At 38.6% G+C, this 20,089-nt stretch overlaps 1 protein-coding gene across 1 annotated transcript; it reads left to right on the top strand.

The window, feature by feature from the left end:
- Positions 1–6,987: 6,987 nt before the first annotated feature.
- LOC135212212 (sorbin and SH3 domain-containing protein 2-like) lies at positions 6,988–19,843 on the top strand. Its single transcript, XM_064245654.1, has 4 exons — positions 6,988–7,498; positions 19,181–19,236; positions 19,454–19,568; positions 19,820–19,843. Exons 1-4 carry the CDS (start codon positions 7,004–7,006, stop codon positions 19,841–19,843), a joined length of 690 nt encoding a protein of 229 aa, XP_064101724.1. The 5' UTR covers positions 6,988–7,003.
- Positions 19,844–20,089: the final 246 nt, after the last annotated feature.

The raw sequence follows: 20,089 nt of genomic DNA, 5'->3' as shown, positions 1-20,089 counted from the left end.
CCACATTGGTACATTTTGATGACCTCTTTGGACCAGATAATTGGTCAAGATTTCTAGTCCTCAAAGCTGACAACAAAATCTCAGCAGCGATGCTAGAAAAACAAATTACTTAACATATATCCAACACAGACATGGAATGCAGACACATCAAGACAATGAATGGCTTATCCAAGTAACCAATAAAAAGCAGTCCACTGCCTTTTTAAGTATAACAGAAATAAATAATATAAGGTAATAATTACAAGCCACGAAAACAATAGCGAGCAGGAGCTTCCTTCAAAACAACTATTGCTAGACTCCCTAAAATTGAGATATAACAATATCCACGATTTAGAAATATACTCTATTTCAAGTAGGAAAGATAAAAGTAAAAAATATCAACATTGCCAAAATAAAATTTACAGGCCAAGACTTACCATTTAAAATAAAAATTCTAGGACAAAATAGAGAAGTTCGTCCTTTTGTTCCTAAACCATTACAATGTACACAGTGCTCAAGGTATGGACACACATACAAAAGATGCCGTAATAAAGCTATATGTGCAGTCTGTGCATCAGATGACCATACCACTAATTGAACTGTAATCAATCAAAATGTATTAATTGTGGACTAGCCATCACGCAAAATCTAAGGAGTGTTCAATTTTACCAATATAACACAGAACTTAGAACTTCAGTTGTTAATAAATAGGACAGGAATGTCAGTCATGGAAGCCAGACTTGAGCTAAAAGTAAGCGTTAACAATCCATCCAAAACCCCCACCTTTTCAAATGTGACTAAAAATCAAGACATCAAACAGCACAATGACAAACAAGATAGTATAAACAGGGAAACTGATTTCATACCAATAATACTGAAACACAAAATAAAGTGATATTACAACAACCAATACCACCACTAACATAGATGATTCAGTTATCCATGGAAAAGAACTTCCAATAGAAGAAGAATTAAATAATGATGATAATCGAACTGGCAAAAAGAAAAGAATTCTAGAAAGAACCCCACCTAAGGGAAAAAAGGTAAATATTGAAAATTACAATCAATCCAGAGAGACTCCAACTACACCAGGAGAACATTTTAAAAAGGATATTAAACTAACCTCATCACAAGTGGAAATACACAATTACCCTCAATCTCAATCAAACAGCCAACATCTGGACAGTAAAGATCACTATTTACAAGTTCCATCAAATAATACTAATGAAAATCATACCATTAAAACAAACCAAAATATAACTATCACCCCCCAACCATCCACAAGACCGAAATATCCCATTAACAACAACAAAACAAATAACCCCTCAAACCAACAGTCCTTATCACTACAGAAAAGGAACAATAGAATTACAAAACCAGAAATTTCTAAAGCTAGACCAAAAACTTCTGAACCAATAATTAACAGTACCAACATGCTTCATCTTGTGGTTGTAATGAATGCTTTGTAAGTACATATAACCAACTAACTACCAAGACAGAGGACACAGTACGAAATTGTATTGACCAATTTTACCAAATTAAGGAGGTGCCCGCCTTAACACACCAACATGAGAACGAATTATGTTCTGAATCCTTAAAATACAAAAAAGGAAATTATAAATTCAAAAATAGACTTATTAATATCCAACTATGAAAAACAAACAACTGCAGAATCTAATAACCAACATACAAATACAACGATTAAAAAACCACAAATAAATTCAAATGCATATAAACTACGAGATAAAGTAAAATCAGCAATCAATTTACAGAATTTAACACCAATTCCTCCCAATAATGGAATATAAAATCATTCAATGGAATATAAATGGTCTCTTAACCCGACTACGTCTGGGTGAATTACAAAGAATCATACGAGACCACAACCCAATGTGCATATGTCTACAACATATAGGAAGTAACCCTACAAATATCCAACACTATAAAATTGCCTGTTATTCACCAACTGACGGTGGAAAATTAGGCACAGCCATATACGTTCATAATAGCATTACATATGAACCTGTTGACATACCATCTATGCCATATCAAATAACATCAATTAAACTGTATATGCCTGATAAAAGTAAAATTACTATTTGTAATTTATATAACCACCAAATTTCAATGCAAATTTCAGTGATTTTCTGAACTTATTAGCAAAAGTATACAGAAACCACTACTTATAGTAGGAGATTTTAATGCACATAATCCATTATGGGATATTAATAACCCCACTGACACATCCGGAATCAACATAGAGAATACTATAATGAAACACAACCTGTATTGTCTCAATGAAAGTGAAGTTCCAACATATTTTTCAAATACACACCTAACCTTTTCTTCAATTGACATTTCATTATGTTCAAATGATGTAGCGGAGAAATTTGAATGGAACGTCCTAGACGATTCATACACAAGTGACCATTTCCCAATCATTCTGAACTACTTAAGTAATGTCAAAATATTGCCACCTACAAGATATAATATCCAAAAAGCCTAACTGGATAAATATTTCCTATACACACGAAACATACCACCATTCCCACATAATGAAGATCACAATACTACATGTGAATCCTTCTCAAACTTCATAATAAATGCTGCAGATAAAAGTATTCCAAAAACCAAAACACATTCCACAAAATCCCCTGTCCCATGGTGGAATCCAACATTAACAACATTAAGTAAAATAAAACATATATTGAGTCGCAATCTAAACAGACTCAAAACTCGCCTTAAATCACTCAACAAAATGCCCTATAGTATAAACATATTAAACAAAATAGTTATAACAACACATAACAATTAACCACATTAAACCACTATAAATAAACAAATATACAGCCAAATTTAGAAAAACGGTAATAGCTGAAAAAATCGCATCATGGAAGGAATATGTCTCAAACATATCTTCAAACACATCCACAAGGGATGTCTGGCAAAAGATAAGGAAAATCAATGGAAAACATATAACACCTCCAAGAAGTGCAATACATTTAAATGGAAAAATATACCATGTACTTATGAAATATCAAACATAATTGGGAAACATTTTGAAAACATCAGTGCTTACTCCAGCCTAGATACACATTTCAAAGTATCAGAAAACAAAAAGAAAAATATAATACTCAATTTTGAAACTCTTGAAGACCTGGAATATAACTATATTTTTAACATGGATGAACTAGATAATGCCATCAACTCTTGTCATCCCTCTGCACCAGGATATGATAAAATATCATTTGAAATGATAGAAAAATTAGCTCCTATAGCTAAATCATATTTATTAAAATTTTACAATAGTATCTGGCTAAAACGTGTCTTTCCTGATAAATGGAAACATGCCATAATTATTCCAATAAACAAACCAGGAAAGGATGCAAGTAATCCATCCAATTATAGACCGATATCTCTAACAAGTTGCCTATGCAAAATCTTAGAAAAAATGGTTAATGCACGATTAACGTATGTAATAACCAAAGAATCCATTTTAACACCAACACAATCTGTTCATAGCTGGCAGATCAACCCTAGATCCCTTAACACATTTAGAAGATCATATCAAAAAAGGCTTTGAACAAAAGAAATTAACAGTAGCTATATTTTTTGATATAGAAAAAGCATACGATACAACATGGAAACATAACATCATGCAAAAACTCCACTCCAAGGACTAAGAGGCCACTTACCAATATTTATTAAGAACTTCTTAACAAACAGAACTTTTCAAGTAAGAATAGAAAATTCCTACTCAGTAACCTATAAACTGGAAGAAGGAATCCCTCAAGGTAGTGTCTTGAGCTGTACATTGTTTGCTTTAGCAATCAATGACATTACTATAAATTTACCAAGTGGTGTAAAAAACAGTTTATATGTTGATGACTTTGTCATTTACTATGAACGAGTAGTAATCTGAGACACGCTCAGAGAGTTCTCAGTACTGCCATTTCAAATATATGTATTTGGGCAAATTCAGTTGGATTTAAATTTTCAACTGATAAAACAAAAGCAATCGTCTTCTACAAAAAAGACAAAAGGTGGATGAAGAACCAAACAATCAAACTGCATCTGTATAGCACTGAAATACAATTTTGTACAAAAATCAAGTATCTAGGAGTAATATTTGATCAACATTTAAATTGGAAAGAGCACATCAAATACATTAAAGCCAAGGGCATCAAAGCCCTTGCCATATTAAAAAAATTATCACACACTAATTGGGGAGCAAAGCGAGACATTTTATTAATGATATATAAGGCAACAGTCTTATCCATAATAGATTACTGCTGTCCAATATATTCATCCGCCTCAGAATCTGCATTAAAATCTCTCGATGCAGTGCACCATGAAGGCGTGCGATTGTGCACAGGAGCTTTCCGATCGTCCCCAACAAACTCACTTTTGGTGGAGGCAGGTATTTTGCCCTTAAAACATCACCGTAATTTAATAATCAATACAAAGAGGTCTTTCAATGCAAGCGGGATCGTCTCCTGCAACTTACTGCTTCCAAAACTGTAATCAAGTAACAGCAGTTAATAGTACAAGCTCTTTCCCAAAAGAGCTAGATACATAATGAACATACATAATATGAATCCAATTTTTCACCCACCAATGGAATTGCCACCACCATGGATTTTAAATAGAGTAAAGATATGTACCTCCCTGTCTTACCTACTCAAAAAACAAATGACAAGTACGGAAATGTACCGCCAACATGCTTTGGAGCACATTAGAAGAAAGGCGACAAATTTATGATATATACAGACGGCTCCAAAAATAATGTTGGAGTAGGAGCATCTGCATATTCGAAAAATATGTTAAGTAAAAAAGCCTACCGTTCAATATCCAATCAGTATTTACTGCTGAAGTCACAGCCATACAGATGGCTCTAGATATGATATCTGAGGCAAAAGCAAGTGTCTCTGTAATTTTCAGTGACTCACGTAGCGCTATAGATGCAATAGGATAGTATAAATCAGGAAACCAAATAGTACAGGAAATTCAAATAAAAATTCATCAACTCCTCCAATCAGGAATATCAATGGAAATATGTTGGATCCCAGCACACGTGGGAATAAAAGGAAATGAATATGCAGACTCTGCTGCCAAATTAGCCCTGCACTATCCCTCCAACAATTTAATATGCCCCAGTGTCAGACTGGGTAAAATCAGTTAAAACATTAATTTACCAGGATTGGAAAGAAGAATGGGCCTCGGTGCCAACAACAAACAAACTTAAAAATATAAAAACTGAAGTCTATGTATGGAGGACATCCTCACAGGAGGAAAGAGCAAAAGAGGTGATCTAGCAAGGCTACGTATAGGACACACAAGATTCTCACATGGTCACTTGATGTCAACACCACATGCTGACCCAGTGAAATGTAACAGATGTCAAATACCCATGACAGTACAGCATTTGCTTGTTGAGTGCCCAAATTGGACCCAGCAAAGATCTATTTATCTGCGGAGTTCAGAAATGAAAAATATTCTTGCGGAAAGCAGGGATTTTTCAATTAATAAAATCATAAATTTTTTAAATAAGACGGGTTTCTCAAATAAAGTCTAATTTTTTTTTTTTTTTTTTTTTTTTCCCTCAGGATTGATCCCTGAGAACCAGCCCGAGAAGAGTCTACTTGAGACTCAGAGGTCTGGAAAAACTAACACCTATTAATAATAATAATAATACTCTTATGATTATACTTTTTTCTCATGTAAGTAATAAAGAATGCTGCCAAAAATTAGGATGTAAAGTATACTATGACTAAGTAATATCTTTGTCAAATGGACAGAAAAAAATTTATTCTGGAAAAACACAGGGACAAAGGCTCTGAATCTCATAGTAGTCACAAAACTTATATGAAAATCTAGTAATTAGTGAATATTTCTCTGAAAAATACCAGGAATATGCTAATTTTTCATGTATAAGGTGTATATATGTTCCATGTAAAAAATTTGTTAATAGGTAAGTCTGCAAATCCAGAACTGAACTTGAATTTCACTCACCAGTTGCAGTTATAGGTGAAATGTCAAATACCTGAGCAACAGTCCATGTATTTTTTAAAAATTTATCCCAGTCTTAACTTGTGGGAAACACTTAAAACATGTCATGAAATTGCCTATGTGGTCTTCAGCAAAAAAAAAAAAAAAAAAAAAAAAAAAGAATTCATTTTCTGAGGCGATAGACCACAGTGTGATCTTCGTGATATTCCCCTTACTGTAGAGCACTTATTGGTGGACTGCCTCAGCCATGTAGCTGAGTGAAGGCAGTATAAAGTAAGTTTTAAATGATGAGGATATTAACAGGGTCAAGACTAGCTGTTGACTTTTTTTATGATATTAGTAATACAGTACGTATATCAGTTTTGTTTTCTGAATACTCAAATGGCTCCAGTACCAGGTCATAAGACCAAACTTTCCTATACAGTATCAATCAATTATATATGTAAATACGCTTATACAATTAGCATCACCCAAAGCTGGCAATGTAGAGGTAGATACCAGTGATGGATAAATACTAGCTAAAGCATAGAAATCACACTCCTCTTATGAAGAGAAAGAAATGGAAATTCCAGGAAAGAACAGTGAATTGTGAGGTACTGGTTAGAATAGTGCTGAGGAATGGCATCCTCTGAGGAAACAACCTGGGGAACAGTGTTCAGTGCTAAACAACACTGCAGTCCTCAAAAGGGAGGAGGGTGATTGATGGATTCCTGATGGTTCAGGTGGTGCATTGTATTGCTACTAAGTGTCCATCCATTGTACATAAGCATAGAATCTGGGGACATTTGAAGACAGCAGAAGTGGACATTTATGATGATGATGATGATGGATTTTGTGATGAAACAAACTCATTTTTACTTTTAGTGATTTATTTAAAGATATGATTGCATACTTTATATGTCATTTGCATTTCATTTCTTTTACAGGAGCTAAGATGTCCCAGAATGCCGTGTGCTTGTATCAGAGAGGTGTTTTTTTTTTGCGCCCTGGACGACTTCCACCAAATATATTATTGATGCGTATTTTAGAGAGCATGAAAAGTGCCCCAAGGGCTGCTTTAAATCAGTCTGTGAAGCCTTTTCATATATTACCTCATCCTAGCCAACCTCCTGGTCGGCCAGACCCTGTGGTTGAAGGTCCACCTCTCACTCAAGCACCACCTCCCCCTACACTTCAAAGCTATTCAGTTGCCAATACTACCACTTCATCTGCCTCAAGTACTACAGGACTTTCTGCCACTTTAGAGACTTCTCTCTTCTCTAGTAGCCGTCTGACAGGATTGGCTGGTGGAGGGGAAGGGGAAGGTCATGGAAATGTGTATGGAGGAAATATTAATACTATTGGAACCTCAGGAGTCACAGGAACTTTAGGTCGAGAAGGAAATGGCAGTCAAGGTGTTACTTTATCTAGTGGTCCTTCACATCTTGGTTTAGGGCTTACCTCTTCTTCTTCTTCAGCATCAACAGTACATCCACCAACATCACTGCTTACTGGAAATCAACATAGACAGGTGATTATTATGATATATTTTACTTTTTTGTTTTATATTAAATTTAAATGCAGTCCTACATCGTGTATCAGGGTGTTCTTACAGGGTGCAAAACATTACTTTTTAAATGCATGTCTTCACTGTTCTCAGTATAAGTTAAATAAACATGGTTTGAAAATGTTATTTGGCATAATGAATGATTGAAGTTGGTATGTAGGGCAAAGCCCCACTGGTTCCCACTGGTTTTGTCACTAATGGTAATTACCTTACTTCACTACTTAGTTATTTTTCACTGTGACAGATTATTTTATTTAGGTGATTGTATTTCGTTTTGATGATGGTTTTTAATTTGATTTAATTACCAATGTGATAATTTAATTCTCCTTTATGGTCAAGGTTATTTACTTAAACATATATCATTCTTTGTTTGCAAATAAATAGTCATCATATATTATGGTGAAGTGCTGTTCACGAGTATAATGTATAGTTTGTGTTGTATACAGTATTCTCTTACTTATGCCTTTGTAATATGTAATGTTAATCTTATTAACTTTGAATTATGGGTTGTGTTGCAGATCTATGCCCCTCGCATCTGTTTTGATTTTTACAAGAGAGTTTATGATACAGGCAGTCCCTGGCTTACGACGGGGTTCTGTTCTTGAGATGTGTCGGGAGCTGAAAATCGTTGTAAGCTGGAAAATCGTCGAAAATCCTAAGAAAACCTTACTTTTAATGCTTTTTGTTTATTAAAAACTATATAAACTGCATTTTTATTGCATTTTTTTATCAAAAAAATCTTCAAATATTGATTATTTTGCATTTTTTTAGTCATATTTCTTGTGTCAAATCGGTGTCGTAACCGTCGTACCCTGGAACATGTGCCGTAAACCTGGAAATAATATCTGATGAATATAATTGAAAACATTGTAACCTAGGAACGCCATAAGCCGAATCCGTCATGAGCCGGGGACTGCCTGTAGTAAAGAATTTCAATACCTTGCTCCATATGAGCAAGAAATAAATTTTACTCCTGGTCAGGAGAGAAAGTAACCTGTAATGTCACTTTGAATTTCATATGCTTAGGCATAAAACCGGATCACTTTGTGATTGCTGTCAGGTATTTTAGCTCCTTTTCCAGAAATAGTCCAGGAGATTTCACCTTACTGGTTAGCACATCCACATTTCAAAGGCCCCCTACTAGCTGGAAATGGTCAGTCATGTGTATGTATGGACCTGACTTGACAAACATTTTGGCTTACTCTCCAAAACTTAATCAGTTCACTGTCCTCTTTAGTCAGTTTTCTTTTTCTTATCAATGTAGCCTAAATATGCTCTTTTCTAACTTTTGGTGGTTTTTTTTATTCAGTCCTTTGGGTTAAATTAAATGCAAGGGGTATTGCTTACTTGAACTTCACAGTCAGTGCCCTTCTGCAGCTGTTGGTAAGTGGAAGTCCCCAGGTTCCATCAGGTTCGGGTTAAGTCGTTCTGGACTTAAGGCGCTCGCCTCATGGCGCAGTTGACCTGCTTAATAGCGCTGTAACCCAGACTTACAGCGCTATTGCTATTTATTCCCATTATAATTATGATGATTTGGGTTAAGGCGATTTTCTGTTTCCAGTGTCCTGCCGGGAGCGGAACCCCCGCCGTAATCTGGGGACTGCCTGTACTGACTTTTGTTATGAACAGCTATGTATCCTTCACCTATTTCTTCAGTACTTCAAGATTAATCTTGTTAAATAAATTGGCTGTTATTTTGATCTTGGTTGCTCTAGAATTCGCACTTGTTAATTTATTGCTAGTCTAGATGACTAAGCTTTTCGGCTTGGCTTTGGTGTAGAGGCAGTCCCCGGTTATCGGTGGGGGTCCCGTTCCTGGGGTTGTGCTGATAAGCAAAAACTACCAGTAACCGAAACTCAGCAATTTATGGTACCATAATCGCGCTTATGGCGCTGATAACAGATTATCTGAGCGTTAAGTATACCCTTATGGCACACCATAAGGTGCCTTATGTTGCGGATAACTGGAACTTCTCCCCTTTATGGTGCCATAAAACTGGCTCGCTGATAACCGAGTCCGCCGACAACTGGGGACTGCCTGTATAGTTTTTTTTTTGGTATTTATATCCATCATATTAGTTATAGTCTACATTAACCTGTTTTATATCCTGTAGTATCTGTAATCTTAATTTAAATTTCTATTTGTGAATGTCTCCGTTTCCCAGGTATTCAAGTGCTTAGTATAAAGGCACTGAAGTTATGTGACTTCCCAATTTTAGTCACATTTAGATGTCATGTATATAGTGGTATTGAAATCACCTTGGAAGTGTGTGTGTATTTTTTTTTTTGCCAGCAGTCAGATTAGTAACAAGAATCCATATTTAATTAGCCTTTATTATGGCTAAGTATAGTGTGTTGTCATGACTCATAGTCAGTGATGTAATATTTTTCTGATTTGGAAAAAGTTCATGATTTGACATAAAAAAAACTATGAAGGACTATCAGTCTGCATTACAAGTTGAAAGCAATGAACCTCCACTGTTTGCAATGTTACCTAAGAATTTTCAGAAGTTCAGTCAAAATACAAGCCTGTAAAAGTTATTTGAAAGAAAGATATGTTACTGTCATTATCTATCATGGAAAACTATCCTCCTCTCTTTTCGATGAGAGCCAGTCATCTTAGTGAATCACTATGAGGACTATCAGCACATTGCAGTTTACACTGATGGTTCCAAATCTCTAACAGATACAGGATTTGCTTCTATTTCACCCAGTAAAACAAACCAATCCTTGTATCAAACAATGTTTCTGCCTTCACAGCAGAACTGAGAGCAATTAATTCAGTGCTTATGATCATTAGAAATATGCCACCTCAGAAACTTTTTTTTGATTTTCAGTCACTGAAGAAATGCTACTGAAGCCTTTCTGAACCATTGTCATGAATATTGTCTTGCAGCAAATTAAGATTGCGTTTCACAGATTATATGAAGTTGGTGTAAATGACCAAATATGTCGTATCCTTGCCAATAAAACTGCCAAAGTCGCAGTTACAGTGACCAGGTCCAAAGTAGCCATCTTTGTCGATGATTATTTAACATCTTGTAAATCCATCATGTCTAATAAATTGCAGACTTTTTGGAATATAATGTAATGGATAATAATAAATGAAACCAGCTCAACCCATGGTTGAACTATGGAATTCTTCAAACCAAAAGTAACACTACATTGAAGTAATTTCATCGCATCCTTAAATCAGCCACACTTGTTAACCCATACATACTCGGTGAATAATCATTCATCCTTTATGCAGAGAATGCAGGTCATCACTAAAAGTTGCACATATTTTAAAGTGAATGTCAAGCTTCAAGCAACAACAAATGTAAATTTTCAAGAGATAAATCAATGAAAGGAATTTTTTGTGAATCTTCATAATTTTCAATTTATTCTGTTGTTAGATTTTCTAAGAACTGCAAGATTTGTTATATTTTTACATGTGAACTATTTTCACAATACAGTGGGCCCCCGTATTCGCGTTCTCTGGATTCGCGGACTCGCGGATTCACTGATTTCTCTCTGGACCATATCTACCCATTATTTGCAGGGAATTCGCCTATTTGCTGGTTTTTCCGACAATAAATAATCACTAATTAGTGTATTTTTGTTTTCATGACTAATTTCATTTTTATGATTCAAAAATAATTTACAAATTTTCAAATATCAATATTGTATTAGTAAGTTTAATAAGATTAAATGATATCACATAATACAATAATAATATTTCATAAGCAAACAAACCTTCGGTCTTAATAATAGGACAATTTCTAGCGCCTAGCTGGATCTGGTTAAAACGCAGATGAAAGCATGGAATCTTGTGATATCCGGCAACGCATGCGTAAATCAGGAGAAAGTGGTCAAAGACCACACAGCTACGCCACCGCGTCAGTCTTTTTCTTAACAGCCTGGGCGAGAGTTGTTGTTGACCTCTCTCGGCCTTTACCCGGTTCGTTGCCCGTTTCGTTTGTGTTTAGTGTGTGTGTGTGTGTGTGTGTGTGTGGCTGTTATTATGGGTTCTTCTGCTCCTTCTTGGCCTCATCAACGTGTGTGCCCCGGAATTCTCTTCTCTATATCCTGTAATTTCTGCATTACAGTTTGTATTGCCGAGTCAGAAGGCGTCTTTGAGTCTGGGTGCAGCGAAATAGGCCGAGAAGCAGTCTGTGACGTCATCGCGCCTGCCATATCGGTGTGTGATGTATGTTGTGATGTCACCAATCTCGTAGGGAGAGACTGTGCAGCTTCTGCTGGCAACCGCACGTTTGCTGCCAAACTACCTCCCACGTTCTGACTCGCTGTAAACATCGAATTTGATGGCGTAGCCGCGGCATTATTTCCCATAAATTGCAAGCCAGGGGGATGAGGAACATTCAGCGCTGCCGGACCCTGCTGGAACCGTGATGCCATATAATGCGCAAGCAAACCATCCAAGGTTGGTACGCCTGGTAGGCCTAGCGCTGACCACGTACCGTCCAACCTATGCGCTTCGGGAGCCGGTGTCTGAAACAAAGATGGCGATGCTCCCCCTCTACCTGCTGGGAGCAAAGGAGCGTGCATATTATGCATAAAATTACCCAAGACCCCTCCTGACGTTTCCGATAATGAATCGCTAGGAGAAACCGAAGGGGTATGGGACAAATCAAAAGCAGGTGGAGAAACATATGGAGCAGCCTGGTTTATTGCCGATACAAAAGAAGCCGGTAAGGTTTGGTCATCCAAAGATGGCGTCACCACCTTCCTTTTGTATTGGCCTTTCTCATAGAACTTTTTCCACTGTTCCACCGACCAACCGCGACAAACAGAACATGGATTAGTAATCGTACATACGTTTTCCCTGCACCTACTACACGTTGGATGAGGATCCGTTGACACCGAAGTTAGAAATCTAGAACATGGAAAGCCACTGACTCCTGGGCATTTCCTTTGTCTCCTCTTCGAAACGGATGTTGAGGCAAAAATCTCCATCATACCACTTATACACTCTTACCGATCACACTCACACTGAGCACACTCGGAGAAAGAAAAAGTAATAAGAAATGAAAAATGAAATGGATAAAAAACGGGCAAACTGAAAAACCGGCTTTAAATCAGATAGACAGTAAACAAGTCTTATCTTAAAGGCGGTAGGAAAATAACTGGTGGGTCACAGGTCGCCGTGGGCATTCTGGGTATACATGCCCTGTGACCTAGTATAGATGCCAATAGTCCCTGGATCTCACAAGTGTAATTTTAATTCTACCGGTTTCCAGCTTGGCGCTAGTAAATCCTAATGTTAAGACCTCAGGTTTGTTAGTTATGAAAAATACAAATTAGTTACAAATTTGGTATTTTTTCCATGTTCCTCGTTTTTGGCTTCGGCAGCGACTGATCCCCACATCATGTGTAGCAGGTGCCGCTCTAATGTTTGTACTATAACGAATCCTTGCACGGAATGCCGTGTATGGCCTAAAGAGCAGTGGAAGTCATTTTATAGCAAGAGAGAGCATTGGATAGTTTCCACTCTTCCTTCATGGAAAGGTTTTTGCCTCTTCCCAATGGTTCGTCTTATGAGGTTGAAGGTGGTGAGCACAGAGTTGGAGCAGCAGGAGTGTTTGCCTGCCCCTCTCCCTGGTGCTTCCAGGAGTTCTACTCCAGGGGATTCTCCTTTTATCTCAAGTGTTCGGGATTCCTCTCCAACTCCCGTTCGTACGTCTGCCACACCCATGACCGTTCGCAGACATGTTAAAGAGTCATCTGTTGGAGGAGTACATAGTGATGTTCCTAGTGTTGTAGTGGGTTCGTCACGGGAGCTGGCGCATAGACCCAGCCCAGACAGGTTAGTTGGTATTTCGGGCTGTTTGGCTGCTGATCCTTTCTTTAATTTTAATGATCTCCGTTGCTGCAGCAGGAGGAGGGAGACACGCAAGAGTTTTTGTCTTCCTTTTCAGTTGTCGATCTCATTCGAGGGTTCAACAATTTGGAAAGTAGGACTCAGGCTCTTTCATGCTTGGAAGCCTTGCTGGGAGCTATGCAGGATCCCAAATCATCTTTTCAGCTTCCCTTGTCGGGGGCACGTCCAGTCGGTCTTACATAAGGTTAGTGCCTCTGTTTCGGACCGGGACGCTTCGCTTCACTCTAATGGCTCTGCCAAGCTACTACCCCCGCCTCTCATGAGACATAGGAAGTACTATGCTACAAACTGCAGTTTGATGTCGCATCATCTTAACCCGGACGTCATTCGCTTGAAGCCGGGATTGACTTTGGAGCAGGTGAGGTTGGTGGCTCTGTCCTTGTCTCCACAGGATGCCTCTGCGTTGGAATCTATGGCAACCTCCATGTTGCAGACGGTTTTTTGATTGGCGGTCATTGCCAAGATAGCTTCTGACAGGTCCCCAGAAGGATTGGTGAGTGCATCCTTGCTTGCCAGTCTGTTGCAGTCCGGAGGCAAGGCATTTTCGTATATTGTCCTTGTTGTGGACAGTACGTGGCTCTGTATTTATTTGTTGATTTTAGCCCAATTCGGTGTTGATTCTCAAATTGGGTATCAATAACATTCCATGGTCCTTTATGTAGTTACTACTTTATTATATAAACCATGAGCTATTAATTGAGTAGAACTGAAACAAAAGAAAAACACTTTTAGGCTAATGCCTTCGAAGCTATTGCCACATGTCCTACAAAACTGTTAGGATGCCATTGGCTATATCAAAGGTACAAATAAAAACATATCAAAAAGGTACAAAAGACATATCATAAGCAAATTAATGTATCATACCACAATTTTGGGGACTTTATCTACTAGAAATACAACATGACGAAATCCACGACAAGCAAGCCACCATTCATGTGCTTGAATCTGAGGCAGCAGTTGTTGTGATTGTTTACTTCTACCCAGTAGAGCAGGAAGTAACTCGTCCACCTTGGTAGAATGTATTTTAGTATTGTTTCAAAACTCAGATATAACTGGATATGCTAATGACCGTAACATATATGGCTCACCTCAGTGTTAATTTATGGGCTAACCTTCCCCTGATTAGAAGAGATGAGGCTTTATCTAGGATGGAGAGATCAGTTGACACAGAGTCCTTGCTGGCATTGAGAAACGGTGATCTGTTGGAGTCCCAATTTATTTTTCCTCGGACTGAGCTCGAAAATGCGTTAGACCGGCGACGGGGTGACACCAAAGACAGACTGGTGCATCTCGGTGACGTCCGGCTCTTCCTCCTCCCCATGTCCAGCAGCAGTCTAGAAGATCGACACCTGGTAGTGTTGTCTTCCTTGGAGAAGCTGGTCCCTCATGGGCGTCTTCATCTTTGGTCTCTGCAATGGAGACTGGGAGAATTCTGGTCTCCGGCGGGGGACTCACCCCTGGTAAAGGTTCCTCTGTCTCTGGAAGTGAAAGAAGACCTTCGTTTGTGTTTAGACGACCGGAATCTTTCGAAGGGTATCCCCTTCTGTTCTCTTCCACTGGACTTACTTCTGTTCTCAGATGCATCAGATGTTTGGAGTTTGGAGGACAAACAGTAACATATCAATGTCTTGAAGTTGAAGGTAGCCTTCCTGGGTCTGAAGGAGATTTGGGAGAAGGTAGAGGGTCATTCTGTCATTCTCATGTCAGACAACACCACGGTGGTAGCCTATGTGAACAAGCAGGGAGGCCTGGTTTCTCGTCAACTTCACGCCTTGACCATCGAGGTTCACCAGTGGGCAGTCAGCAATTCGGTAGAGCTCTCAGCCAGGTATATCCCAGGCAAATGGAATGTGGTCACAGACAAACTCAATCGTCGTGATCAGATCCTAGGCACAGAGTGGTCCTTTCATCAAGTGGTAGCAGACAAGCTCTTCCAGGTTTTGGGGGAGACCCATGCTGGACCTTTTTGCAACTGGAGATATTCTGTTTAGTGGTCCCAGATCCTTTAGCGTTAGCAGAGGACGCATTCCAACATCCCTGGGACAACCTGGAGGTGTATGCCTTCCCTCTGTTTTGTTTGATCCGTCAAGTTCTGAACAGGCTAATGAGTTCACAGGGTCTCAGGATGACTTTGGTAGCCCTCTGTGGCCTCAGGCGGAATGGTTCCCAGATCTGCTATCATTGTTGTCAGAGGTTCCGAGGGAAATACCCCACCCCTTGGCAGGATCTCCTGTGTCAGTTGCATGTGAAAGGTTCCACCAGTCAGTATAATCCCTGTCTCTTCACGGTTGGAGTCTATCAAGTATTTCCTGCGAGCGAGAGGCTTTTCTCAAAGAACAGCAGGGCATATGTCCAGCAGTCTCAGAAAGTCGACCTCCGCGGTTTACCAAGGTAAATAAGTGATCTACTGTGAGTGGTGTCGTTAACGGGGTTTTTCTCCACTCGCAACCTCTATTCAGCGAATAGCAGACTTTTTAACCTTCCTCAGAGACGAGAAACATTTGTCCGTTTCTGCCATTAGAGGCTACAGGGCGGCCCTGAGTTTGGTGTTACGCCTTAAAGGTATCGACATCTCTTCCTGGGAACTTTCCTTGCGAGTTAGGGGTTTGAGCAGTCGAGTTCTCCCAGGGAGCTCAATCCTCTGACGTGGGATGGTTCCTCAGTTCTCAAGAGCTTCACTAAGAGTCCGTATGAGTCTTTGCGTCGCTCATCTGACAGGAACTTGACACTCAAGACAGTTTTCCTTCTAGCCTTAGCATCTTCCAAGAGGGTAGGAGAGCTCCACGGTCTGAGCTATGGGGTGAAGCACACCAGGGGTACGGGTCGAAAATCCCTCTGTGCACGATGACAGGTTCACTTCGTTTTCCATTCCATCACTGAATGACTTTGTGGGTGGTGATGCTCAAAAGCTTTTGTTGTGCCCTGTCCAGGCCCTGTTGTTGCTATCTTAAAAGGACTTGACACCTTAGACCAGGCTGCCGCAGACTTTTTGTTAGTACAGGCTGTACAAAGAAAGAGGTGTCTAAGAATACTATCTCTTTTTGGACACAGGAAGCCATCAGACAGGCATTCTTGGCTCTTGATGATTCCACCACCACGTCTGTGCAGGCTAGAGCGCATGACGTTAGGGGTATTGGTCCCTCTCTGGCTTTCAAAAAGAACTTGGCTGTACATAGCGTGCTGAGTGCTGGTACTTGGTTGTGCTAGCCCACGTTCACCTCTTTCTTTCCTAAGGATGTTGCCCATAGATCTACGGACACGTTTTCCCTGGGTCCTGTGGTGGCTGCCCAACAGGTTGTGGAACTCATACTTGCCCTTAACAGGCCACTTTTGTATTTTACCTAAGATGATTGTGTGGGTGAGAGAATGAGTGAGTTGGCTGGTCTCCTTTCTCTTGTACCTTTCCTTCTTCCCTCGGGCAGGTTAAGGAATAGACACGTCATTTGCTAGACTGGTCTGATATAGGTGAGTGAGGTAGTCATACTGATAGTGTGGTCACTTGATATACAAATATCAAACCCTCTGTTCGATAGCATTTGCTCCACTCCTTGGCAAGGAGTTGGGAGTAGTAACAAACCCTGGTGTATTGGTTTGCTATTGGATAGTCAACAATGAGAAATAAATGTAAATGAATAATGACAATTTAACATCACTCTTACCTTTATGGAAGACTTGTTAATGAATGGAAGACATAGAGAAGGAGGAGGAGAGGTTATTGTTTGGAAGGGGAATCCCCGTCAGGAAGAATTTTAGGTAACAATGACTTATTAGGGTTACTTCTCTTCATTTTTTACCAGTACTATCTGGGGTTACTTCTCCTCTTTGCCTGTTCTCTTTCTGAATTTTTCTAACCAGCCTCTGCTGGCCTTAAATTCACTAACAGCAGCACTTGTAGGCATTTTTTCACTGTGATTGGCATGCAACATCCTCCAACACTTTGCTATGAGCTCTTTCTTAAACTCCATGGTGTTTCTCACCATTTTTAGAAGGGCTGGCACTTTGAACTTTCTTTTGCCCATGATAGCTTATTTAGCAGTTGCACTGGAATAAAAAAGCACAAAAAGGCTTAAGAAACAACAAACACAAAAGTAGAGTGGGTCACAAGAGAACATGGGTTGCTTTGTTTGGGCGTTTGGTATGGGCCTAGTCACGTGGTGGGCCCCTGAAGGAGCGTTTCTGAATATACGAAATCCGAGAAAATGTATGAAACCCAAGATAAAATATTGTCGACAAAAGTCTACAAAAACCAAGGCGTACGAAAACCTAGGTTCCACTGTACTGCTCTTAGCATATGATAGCTCCTGTTATTGTTTAAAGATTGCCCTTGTGGCATTGACTTTTATATATCTTCTAGCCATTAGTTTCTTCTGTTGTTTGCTGTATACTTCCAAAGGGTCCTAGTTAATCCTGTGCCTTCTTTCCACCTGGGGATTTTCAGTAATCCTTCTCTTGAATTCCTTAATCTGAGTTAAACAGTTTGGTCTTTTGACCAGGTCTATGATTGGTCTGACTCATTTAGAACCAAGTTATTTTTGTGGTTACCTGGGCTGCTAAATATTTGGTTTCCTGCTATGTATAATTATTCTGGGTTTGTAGAACCATGACTTTTATATAATAATGTGCGTTCTTAGAGATTCATTCAACAATTTTTATTCTGTCACTGTACAGCTAAAAGGTTATTTCTTGTATGTTTTCTATTCTGTGTTCATTTTTATGCAGCCAGATTTCTCCCAGTCATCCTCCCAAATGAAAAGCTCATAACCCCCACATCGTTGAAATAAAGGGTGAAATCATAGTTCTAAATTTGTCATGCCTATTAGACTTTGTCAAAAGATCAAACTGCTTTGCACAGTCGAAGCTGAGAGAGTGTTTTTACTGAAAATCCCCACATTGAAACAATCCAAAGGATTAGGAGGACCCTGTGGAGGTATACAGTGGTCCCCCCCGTATTTGCGGGGGATGTGTACCAGACCCCCCGTGAATAGTTAGAACCCGCGAATAGTTGAAACCCCCCCCACCCCCCAAAAAAAAAATTTTAAAACCTCCTATTTTGCTAGTTAAAACTCAAGAAAAACCCACTAAAAATTTTTATACTTGGTTTTTTTAATAGTTTTATCACAAAAAGTGCATTTTATGATGAAATTGATAAAAAAAAACCACTAATTTGTGGGGATTTCCCATAGAAAAATACCGCAAACAGGCGAATTTTCCACGAATAGTGCGGGGAAATGTTCCAGAGAGAAATCCACAAATGTGAGAGTCCACGAATTCGGAGAACGTGAATACGGGGGGTCCACTGTACAAAGATTTTTAAAGATGTCACAACGACACTCAGTATGTTACCATGAGCTATTGTAAGCTATGAGCAATAATGTTACCATGAGCTATTGTAAGCTATGAGCAATATTATGTTTTCAACTGGGATGTAATTTTTAATTGATTTTTAATAAAAATGATAAGGGACCCAGATGCTGACTCATTGGGAAAGAGTCTTCTTTGGGTTGTGTTGATGATGAATGCTACTGAAGATAAGGATGATGTAAAGTAGTTTGTATATGAGAAAATATATTTTAGGTTTAAAAATGAGATTTTCTTTATAAAGTACTTGGTTTTACTTATAAGGCACTTACTTGATATTGCAACACATGTTTAAAATACATAATGCACAGTTGGGGAAGTATATTAAGACTTGCTAGGTAAATGCTGTAGCTGTCTACTTTGTCATGTTTTGTGTCAGTTGACTTGAGTTTCATATTTTCATTCCAGACAACACCTCAGCCATGTGCCAAGGCCCTCTATAATTATGATAGAAAGGAAGCAAGGTAAGCGTTATCCCAAGTTAATGTTTTTTTTATTGTTTTCTGTGTATGGGTAATCAACATACATTCATGATTATTGTTCTCTCATTGTTTTAATGTATTTATCACCAATTTTATGAAACAAGATTTTTCATATAACGTATGTCTGTAATATTAGCCAGTTGTTTTGTATGTTCCTAGTGTTAACTGGAAAATTTCTAGTTTTTTTTATGTATTTCAGAGACCTGAGCTTCAAAAAGGGGGAAATTATCAATCTTAGAAAAAAAATTGATGCAAACTGGTTCCAAGGAGAACTGAACGGCCAAATTGGATTTTTTCCAGCATCCTATGTTCAGGTAATTGGATGTGAAGCATGTTTTTTTTTGGCAGAAATCACATAGGATTGATATTTTTTTAAGTGATAAGTTGTAGCAAATATTACCAGTAGATGCACGGGTCAAAAATCTTCAAAATGAAAATTCTAGTAGACTCATCTATAGTGCTGAAGGGACTTGCAGGATGCAAAAATTAAACTTCAGATTCTGTAACATTTAGTGATGGTTTTCCAAATTTTGAAGGGTATTACCAAGATTAGATTTGCTTACAGCTACCTGTGAATGATGTTAGATAAGGCTTGGTGACCTTTTAAACTATTTTACGGCGCCGTAATCCCGCAGTGGCGCAATAAGTAAAATTATATTTATGCAGTATAGTACTATAGAATATACTGGTACTGTACAGTACATTATAGTATTATAAATACTGTAAAGTAAAAAAAGCCTAGCTTTAATCCTTTGGGTGTCTAGAGTATGTAAAGATATAATAAGGTTTTATACAGTGTACAGGTAGCTGTAGTGTTCAAGTTACGATAATCCAT

The sequence above is a fragment of the Macrobrachium nipponense genome, chromosome 40 (genome assembly GCF_015104395.2).
Source record: "Macrobrachium nipponense isolate FS-2020 chromosome 40, ASM1510439v2, whole genome shotgun sequence".
Taxonomy (NCBI): Eukaryota; Metazoa; Arthropoda; class Malacostraca; order Decapoda; family Palaemonidae; genus Macrobrachium; species Macrobrachium nipponense.
Note: the sequence above shows the minus strand (reverse complement) of the source record. Positions and strands in the feature narration are given on the sequence as shown.